This window comes from Emiliania huxleyi (assembly GCF_000372725.1).
Source record: "Emiliania huxleyi CCMP1516 unplaced genomic scaffold EMIHUscaffold_1149, whole genome shotgun sequence".
Taxonomy (NCBI): Eukaryota; Haptophyta; order Isochrysidales; family Noelaerhabdaceae; genus Emiliania; species Emiliania huxleyi.
In genome coordinates, this window is record NW_005201500.1 from 1 (window position 1) to 8,589 (window position 8,589).

At 64.6% G+C, this 8,589-nt stretch overlaps 4 protein-coding genes across 4 annotated transcripts in view; 3 read left to right on the plus strand and 1 right to left on the minus strand.

Annotated features, from left to right (window-relative positions):
- Positions 1–798: 798 nt before the first annotated feature.
- On the plus strand, positions 799–1,308 carry EMIHUDRAFT_251661 (hypothetical protein; the record flags this gene model as incomplete). Its single annotated transcript, XM_005791203.1, has 1 exon — positions 799–1,308. One exon carries the CDS (start codon positions 799–801, stop codon positions 1,306–1,308), a length of 510 nt encoding a protein of 169 aa, XP_005791260.1.
- Positions 1,309–1,734: 426 nt separating this feature from the next.
- Positions 1,735–2,631, plus strand: EMIHUDRAFT_446886 (hypothetical protein; the record flags this gene model as incomplete). Its single annotated transcript, XM_005791204.1, has 2 exons — positions 1,735–1,879; positions 2,006–2,631. Coding segments are annotated over exons 1-2 (756 nt in total), but the record flags the coding sequence as incomplete, so codon positions are not given.
- Positions 2,632–4,259: 1,628 nt separating this feature from the next.
- On the minus strand, positions 4,260–5,141 carry EMIHUDRAFT_373020 (hypothetical protein). Its single transcript, XM_005791205.1, has one exon. The coding sequence runs from the start codon at positions 5,119–5,121 to the stop codon at positions 4,435–4,437; it is 687 nt and encodes a 228-aa protein (XP_005791262.1). The 5' UTR covers positions 5,122–5,141; the 3' UTR covers positions 4,260–4,434.
- Positions 5,142–7,710: 2,569 nt separating this feature from the next.
- EMIHUDRAFT_122162 (hypothetical protein) overlaps positions 7,711–8,589 on the plus strand; it is a gene marked incomplete at both ends in the record, with an annotated part of 1,915 nt that continues 1,036 nt past the window's right edge. The window contains 3 exons of the mRNA XM_005791206.1: positions 7,711–7,887; positions 7,955–8,155; positions 8,250–8,369. Coding sequence (XP_005791263.1) covers positions 7,711–7,887; positions 7,955–8,155; positions 8,250–8,369 — 498 coding nt within the window. The remainder of the gene's footprint in view (positions 7,888–7,954; positions 8,156–8,249; positions 8,370–8,589) is intronic.

The following is an 8,589-nucleotide window of genomic DNA, read 5'->3' on the forward strand; positions in this document are numbered from 1 at the left end:
TTTGACTTGGCAGCTAGACTCTAGGAACTCGGTAGTTGTGACCCCCTTGAATGAGGAGCGCAGGAGAGAGAGCTTTTGTGGTGTTGGTGTACGTACTTTTAGCTTAATGGGAGAAAAGGGAGAGGGCGGCGCGCTATCTAGGCCCTTGCGGGCCCTACCACTCAGCGCAGTCGGAGAAAGAAGCCGGTGTACATGTACGAATAACGGGACAGGGTGGTTTCTCCTCTCTTCTTACTTCTAGCTCTTAGCATGAGCTGCGCCCTGTGTCCGACCCCTTTTGCGCAGCAACACCTTAAACTTTTAGGCCCTCCAAATTCGGGTCGGAGCGTAGCGGAGTGGGGCCCGAGTTTGAAAAGGGCGAAGCGTCCTAGCCTCCAACAACGCCTCCCCGGCGCAGAGGGGCCCCCGGAGGGATGCACAACGCTCAACGGCTCCACGCCACGCCGCTTGCGGCGGTCCTCCTCCCATCTCCGCGCTGATCTGAGGGCCCGTGCGTTATTTTGTGTCCTTGTGTTCGAGAGAGAGAGATTTTTAGCAATACCAAACAACTCTAACACTCACTCACACATCATTCATTTGGGTGGGGCCTGGAGCCCTGCCCCTGGCACTTAGCCCTGTTCACGCGCGCGCGAGACGTGCAGACAGGGTTGCCAGAGCGAATGGCGCGGTTCACGCCTCGCACAACAGAGAGAGAGAGAGAGATGCGCTATGCATGGAGGGACATAAAAAAGAGAGAAAGACAGCCAGCACCCGCGTGTGTTTTTGTGTCCGCCCCCGGCCCCGCCCCTGTGTGTCGGCATGCGCGTGGACGACAACACGAGCCCGCCCGTCGCTTACGGACGGCCGCAAGTCGCGGCCGCAGTGGGGCGACCGATGGTGGCCGGCGGTGCGGTCGAAATGACGACGACGGGCGTCGCCCATGTCGCTCCTGCTGTGATGCGCCGCAACGATGGGGTCGACGCGCTCGGCTTTGTGCTTCTGGAGCGGCAATCGCCCACCGACGCTCGCCGCCTCGCTGGCGTCTATGTCTCGTGCTCCTGGTTGTGTCTGCCGTGGCCACTGCTGTCCTGCCGCAAGTTCTCTGCGCCCGACGAGGACACGCTTCGCGCAGACTGCTGCGGCGGCGGTTGCGGCGGGGAGGAAGCGCCTGTGTACAAGCGCGACATGGACGAAGACGGCTATCCGGGTCCGCCCAACGCCTTCTCCAGCGTCACCGTTGGCGCCGCTCCTTCCACCTTTGAATTTGGTTCATGCAATGGCTTCTGCGCCGGCTCCTCCGACCACACTTGCTACCTCCGCATCTTCTAGCGCGAGTGCGTCGGTACTGTGTGTCATGGAATCAGGGGGCCGCGCGGCGGGCGGGACAAGCCAGAGGCACGGGCGCGCCTGCGGGCGCGGCATTTGCCCACCAAGAAGAGAGGAGACTCTCGGGTTCGGTATCCATAGTCGTGTGAAGTGTAGTGTAATACTGTTAAGCCAGTGTCGTGAAGCAGACACGGTTCAAGAGAGGAAGAGGAACTCTAAAACTTCGCTGATGAAATCCCGGAAGCAGGGGGGGGAGAGAGAGAGGGGGGCGCCCCGGCGCTCCGTCTCTCGCGGGGTGACTCGTCCGCGTCTCGCCGACATACCGCGTGTTATATAACGGCACGTCCGCAGGCCCAAGCGCTAACAGTGGCCAAGGAGCGCAGTGGGGGATGAGTGCACCTGTGAACGGCGCCTGGTGACGACGGTCAGTTCGAAAAAACGAAATGGCAGTCGTCCTGCCCATCCTCGTCTTCTCCCAGTCCCGGTATGTCGAGTGGGGGCCTCCTCGTGGATACAAGCCCGAAGGCTGCTGCGCAACCAGGCGCGACTCGTACGGCATCTACGAGGAGAAGTGGTGACCCTCACCCCACCCTAGCCGCCGCCGCTCTCTCGCCGCTGTGCCGCCCTCACGCAACAGCACCTCTGCAGCTCATTGCTTGCCGCTGCGCTTTTTCACTGCAACTACCATCCCCGGTCGCAGGGAGACGACCGAGTTCGAGTGTCGGCGCCAGTGCGAGCATACGCTTAAATGCCAAGCGTACGAGCACTCGTCGGTGACAATACGCGCGCTGGCCTACACGCCCATCAGCCGCTGCGAGCTGCATTTGGAGCCCATCGACCACGTCGTCCCCTCGATGAATCCCTCGGTGTGCTACATCAAGCTGTCCTCGGCTCCGCCTCCCGCGACTCGACCAATTCCCTCACCGTCACCCGCTCCTCCGCCCCCCGCGAGACTGGCCCCCCGCCCTGGCCCACCCGCCCCGCCGCCGCCGGTCCCGCCGGCGCTGGCCGCGCTGCGGGCCTATCCGGATCGGCTGGCGGCGGCCAAGATGGACGCGTGGATGGCTGAGGCTGTCGTGGCAAAGGCGGAGATTGCGCTTGCGGCGGCGCCCGTGGGCGATCCCGCGGCGGTCAAGCTGGCGACGGAGATGGTGGCGGCAGCGGAGACCGCAGAGGCGGCGGCGGCGCAGGCGGCGACGGACTTGGAGGGGCAGGCCATGGCCTTGGCAGTGGCGGCGCGAGAGGAGGCTGCGAGCGCGTCAGCGCCGACCCTGCTGCAGCTCAACCTCCCGACGTCGATCGTCCTCACGCACCCTGGCGCGATCGGGACGCTGCAGGCTGCAGAGATCGAGCTCGCTCGCGCGCTCACCTCAAAGGCGCTCGCCACCGCCATGGAGAGGTCCGCAGACGTGGCGAAGAGAGCTGCCGAAACCCGGCTGCAGTCAGCCGCGCCCGCGGAGGTGCCGCCGCGGCGCTGCTCCTCTCGACCTTGTCCCGGACCTGTGAGTCGCGGACCCGTCCCGGACCTCTGTCACACACGTAGGTGCCTTCCCTCACAAAAGCGGTGGCGGAGGCGGTGGCGCACGAGCAGGCAGTCAAGGGTCTCAAGGCTTCCGCGGAGAGCGCCCTCAAGGCGGCCGAGGGGCAGATTGTCGCGGCGATTCCGGCGGCGGAGCCCGCCATGGTTGAGGCGGCCAGCCTCGCTGCCACCGCCCCTGCGGGGGCTCCGTACCAGCTGCTTCACCGTACCCTCCTGCAGCCTGCTGCTCCGCCGCCCGCAGCCTCGCTACACGGTGGCCTCCCGCTCGCGGGCGCCTGGGGTTCCACGGGCGTGTCGGTGCCTGTGTCCGTGGCGGCGCCCCGCCCGGCGCCTGCGCCATCCCCTTGCTATGGCTGGTGCGGAGGTGCTCCGCCGCCGCCGGCGGGTGCGGCGTCCGGCGGCGCGGCCGTCGGACGTGTCGCTACGAGCCCCGCTGCGATGCAGTATCGGCTGGCGACGGCGGAGCTTCTGGCCTTCCCGGCGAGGCTGGTGCGGGCCCACCAGCTCGCGCGGGAGGCCGAGGTGTCGCTCCTACGGGCCGAGGCGGCGGTCTCGACGGGCACGCCCAGCCCCGCGGCGTATGACAAGGTGAGGGCGGCGACGGGTGCGCTGACGGCGGCGGAGCAGGGTGTGACGGACGTGGAGGCGCAGCTGGCGGGCAAGGCCGAGGCGGTCGTGGCGGCTGCCAAGGATGCGTTGCTGCCGATGCCGGAGCTGCCTGCAGCCCCGCCGCTGCCCGCAAAGGGCAGCGTCGACCCGATTGCGGCGCTCGACGCATGCCGCGCTAGGTACGCCGTCGCACTGGTCGGGGCGCAGCTCGCCTCGACGGAGGAGTTGGCGGCGGAAAAGGCGCTGATGGAGGCTGAGGCCAAGGCCGCGGCCTCCGTCTCCCCCTCCCCAGCCATCCTGGCGGTGGTGCAGAAGGCTTCTGAGCGCGAGGCGGCGGCGGGCAAGGCAAGCCTTGCCGCTGAGGCTGCCGTCAAGGCGGCGGAGGAGGCGGTGCTGGCCGCGATGCCTGCGGCCGAGGTGGCGATACAGGCGCTAGCGAGCGCCGCGACGGCCGCTGCCGGACGGATCTGAGACGGTCGGGGGGGTGTGCGGCGGGCGAAGAGAGTCATCAAGACTCTCCACAACCAGAGGCGGCGCGGTGAGAGAGATGGACTATACGCAACCTCCGCTATACAGGTACAGGTCAGCGCCTGAGCTACACACTGCCCCAGAGCGTGCTTTTACCATGGCTCTTTCCTCTTCGATATACACCCCAAAAATAAAAACGAGAAAAAGAAGATCGGGCACGTGCGCGCAGCCTCAGCTCCGCTGAGCCTCAGGGCTCGCTCTGACTCGTACACGTCTAAAGCCGTACGGCTTTAAGAAAGAGTCGCACAGACGACTATCTCACGCTCCAGCCTCCACGGGTGACGTGTCAAACTCCGCACAGGTACATACGTGACACAATCGTACGTCTGATGTGGGAGTGCGAACGACTGCACAAGGGGAAGTCCTGGGGATGCGCGAACGAATCTGGCACGCCGTCCCCACACTCTACAATAAACAAGCGACAACGTTCTCGCTGTGTGGCCTCTTGCGATTCAATCAGGGCGCACCGGAACCGCCCGGCCGGCGGCGAGGGCGAGGAAGTCGTCTGCGGTATCGCACACCTCCTCGAGCTCCCGCTCCACCTTGCCGCCTGGGTACGTCTCGCCGGTCGTCTTTGAGACGTACTCTGCGAAGTTGGCCTTAGCCAGGTAATAGTCGAGCTCCGAAAGGTGGCCCTTCAAGAGCTCAGGCTGCTGCGCAAGCTGCTTTTGCATATCGTCCGGCAGCCGCCCCGAGCCGCCCGCCGCCGCGGCCGCCGCCGCCATCGCCGCCTGCAACGGGAGCAGCACCGACGCTTGCTCGCGCCGCACCCTGTCGGTGAGGCTGGCGTAGTTGTTCACGCCGGGCGTCGGGTCGAGCGGAAGCTTGCGCCGGCTGGCGGCGCCGGCCCGCACGCCGCCCTTGAGCGCCTTGGCCTTGACGATGAGCAGCCTCAGCTCTTCGCTGACGACCGGAGCCGCCGCCGCAGACGCCGGCGGCGGCGGCGGCGTGGTGGCCGCGAGCACCGACAGCGCGGGCAGCACCAGCACGCCACGCCGTGCGAGAGGTGGAGAGGCTGCGACGGGTGAAGGAGATCGAAGCCCGAAGGGTGAGCGGGTTCCGAGAGGCGTTCGTGGCGGGGCTTGAAGCCCGAGCGAAACGGTGGCGGCCAACAGCACATACACACATGCTGTATGCATTGTCGCCAACGTCGTGAAGACCAAGCCTCTCTGACAGTACAGGCTGTTTTCGGCATAAATTTCCTTCGTTTTGACGCGCGCTCACGCCTCTGCGCACCGCGCCTCGGCACCGGCTTTGCTGCCACCGTGTCGAGGACGCCCAGCCCTCGCATGGTTGAAGGTCCCATCAACTCATTCCATCGCCAAGTTGCTCGGCGGCCGCGCAATGCGGAGACCACCGAAAGCACCGCAGATGAGCCGTAAAACATGCCTGCACGTAGCTGCAGACGTGCCCACATTTTCCTCGGTGTCGTATCTGAGGCGGATTGACCTGGATTTTGACTCCACCGCCGCCACGGAGCATGGAAACCACCCTGCCGGCGCCCGTGGACGTCGAACGCTCATGCGCCGAGTCTTCTGTAGCCACAGCAGCAGCTACGGCGGCGCAGACTGGCGGCAGCCTGCACGGCAGTAGTCCAGTATGACTGTGGTGCGGTGCGGCGGTCGACAGCCGGCGGCATCAAATGCGGAGTGATCGCGGGCAATGCGGACTCCACCGTGACGCCACAGAGCCGCGGTGCGAGCCATGTGGCTCTCACTCCTGTGCTGGGTCGCGCGCTGGCCGCGCCGGACGCAGTGCGTTCATCCCGTCAGCCGGTCTTTGAGACCATCGCCAAGAATGCCGATACATGCAAACATGCTAGGCTACTTTTGCCGCTCTCCACTCTCCCACTCTTGTGCGGACTGCGGGCTGCTCGAGCTGCGCAGACGGCGCGCTCTGGCAGACAGAGCAGCGGCCGCCCAGGCGGTCGCTGCTCCGCCTCGTCCAAGTCCGTCCGCCCGCGCGTGCCACTGCCGCCGCCGCCGCCGCCGCTCCACCCGATCCCGTGTGTCGTGAGAGTTGCATTGTGTGTGTGTATGTCGTATGTGTGAGGCGAGAGATTTTTAGCAATATCAGTTGTTTATGTGTGCGTGGACTTAAATGTCACACTTGACGGCCTCTATCTATGATTAGCAGACCGGCGGCTGGTTACTGATTTATTCTTCACTACCCTGAACGCAAGCCAGACACCATCTCGCCGGGGCCATCGGTCTTCTCTCGCAGGCCGAGGATGCCATGCACAACCCACTGGTAGGACGACTTTTGGTACGCCTTGCTCTCATCCTGTTCACACGAGAATGGGTTCAAAATTGCGTGAACACGTCGGGACTTCGGCGATGCCCTCGCCGATGCCCTCGCCTGTCCAGTGTGGATGAGAGGGCGCTGGCAGCGGCAGACGCCCTGCACGTGGCCGAACTTGTCAGAGAGCCGGCTCGAGCTTCGCGCTGCTGGCTGAGGCGGAGCGTCGGTAGGGAGCGGACTGGAGCCGCCGAGATGCCCGACGCTCATACCGCTCTCGATCCAGTGGAGGAAGTCCTGCTGATCCTCAGCAGTCGGCGGCCCGGACTGATCATTCCACGTTTTGCCGTACGTGCCATTCGAGCTCACCAGCTTCGAATTTCTCCTATCGATGCGAGGTCGGTACCTGACCCGCAGGATCGTGTCGGCATGCACTCCGCCCGCGCTGACGACCATGACAGCATAGGGGTTCACATCCATGTCCAGAGTCTTCTCCCTCTGCAGGGGCGGGCCGCGGCCGCCCATGCTGCGCACCATCAGGCCCGAATTGTCATGGGTGGACGTCATCTGCTGGCGAAGCGACCGGTTGTCCAGTGTCGAGATGGGGTTGCCAGAGATAACCCGCACGGTCTTCGCCTCGAGAGTCGCGGTCTACACGATTCAATCGGGCGCGAGGGGTTCGGCAAAATCCAACTTCACAGGATTTCAAGTACGGTCTCGGGAACCGTACCCATACTACTCAAAAGTACAATATACTACCACAAAGCACCACTAGCGATTTCGCGCGGAGGGCGTAGTGAAGCGCTGGGGCGCTCACTGTGTGTTATTCGGGTGGAGATCCATCAGTGGTAACCGGCTTTAGTCACAGATCCAAGCTCAGACGCCACACCAACACCACAAACACGCTCACTTCGCCGCTGCTGTTGGTTGCGGGGTTGGGTTGTTCCGCGTGAGGTTGGTCGTCGGCGCGAAGGGTGAGGTCTCGACCGCCGCCGCTCACGCCAGCGGACGGCCACCATCGGTGTTTTTGGCTTCGCCACCGTCCAAAGCGTGCGCAATGCGCTCGCCGGCATCGAGCGAGCACGCCTGTCCGACGAGCGGCTTGCTGTGCGGACGCCTTCTTGTGGTATGTCTGTTTTCTTTCTTTCTGAGGGCCCAACAACATACCTAAAAACGAGGGATAGGGGAGGAGGACAGGGTCCACACCTGCACGAGCAGGATTTTGGAAGGACGGTCAGGGGGACAGGTGGGGCTCTCCTGCTCCTGACAAGGGACACACACGACAGGCTCGCAGCGCGGTGCACGGTGGAATCCCAACTCCACTGGCGGTCTCATCTCAGTCTATAAATAGAGCAGTCATCTCCAGGGAGAGATGGGCGACGCACACGAACACAGAGGGACTCATCTCAGTCTTAAAGAGCACCTGCGAACAATTTCTCGCCCGCACCTCTCGGCGACGGCCATCCAGCCGCCATAATCAACAGCGAGCAATGGGCCTCTTTGGCAGCGACTCGCCTTCGAAGAAGGAGGAGACGGCGCCGCTCGTGACGCCCGAGAAGGAGGGGCTCCGCCAGCGGAGGAAATCTCCCTTCACAAAGGCCGACGAGGAGAAGAAGGACAAGATTGACCAGCTCGTGCTTGCAGCGTCAGACAAGGTGTCGCCGCAGGTGGCCGAGTGGCTCAAGAAGGCGGCGCCGGCGATCCGAGCCATCTCTCAGGCGCCGCCATCGCCAGGCGCGCTTGGGCGCGTCGGCCGCGCTGATGCATCCATATCGCCGGCGGCCGCAGGCCATCGCAACGATCGCACCATTCTACATCATGGCGGCGAAGAAGCTGTACGAGATCGGCAACAAGCTGCCCTGGGACATTCTGCAGGCCGTCATCGGCCTCGGCCTCTGCTTTTTCGGCGGCGGTTATTGCGCCTCGATTGCCGCCGTCGAGGCGCGGCGCGGAGCAGAGCCCTCGGATCTCTCCGCCCCTCCCTCCATCGCACGCCCTGCTTTTCACACCGATACCCTCGCCGCCCGAGGCGTTCGCGCTGACCGGCTGGCCCACCACACGGCAAGCGCTGATCGACGTCTACGAGGAGGCCGCCAACGTGCTCGACGCAAACGAGGAGGACGACAAGAAGGACGAGGACAAGAACGGCGTCCGCGACATCGACGAGGCGAAGACACGAGACACGTCACACGAGACTCGTCCCAGACGCCTCACAGACGCGCCGCCGCCGACCTGCCACAGCCGCGACCCCCCCCTCCACCTTCCTGCTCTACCTTCCCTGGCCTCTGCCGACATCCGCTTGCGTTGGGGTCGGCGCAGAACTGAGAGTCTTGTATTGATGTCGAGGTGTGTCTCGTCGCGCTGCCCGG

Bases quoted from the DNA above. Each gene is read 5' to 3' on its own strand.
- EMIHUDRAFT_373020 (XM_005791205.1), bottom strand. From the start codon at position 5,121: ATGCATACAGCATGTGTGTATGTGCTGTTGGCCGCCACCGTTTCGCTC.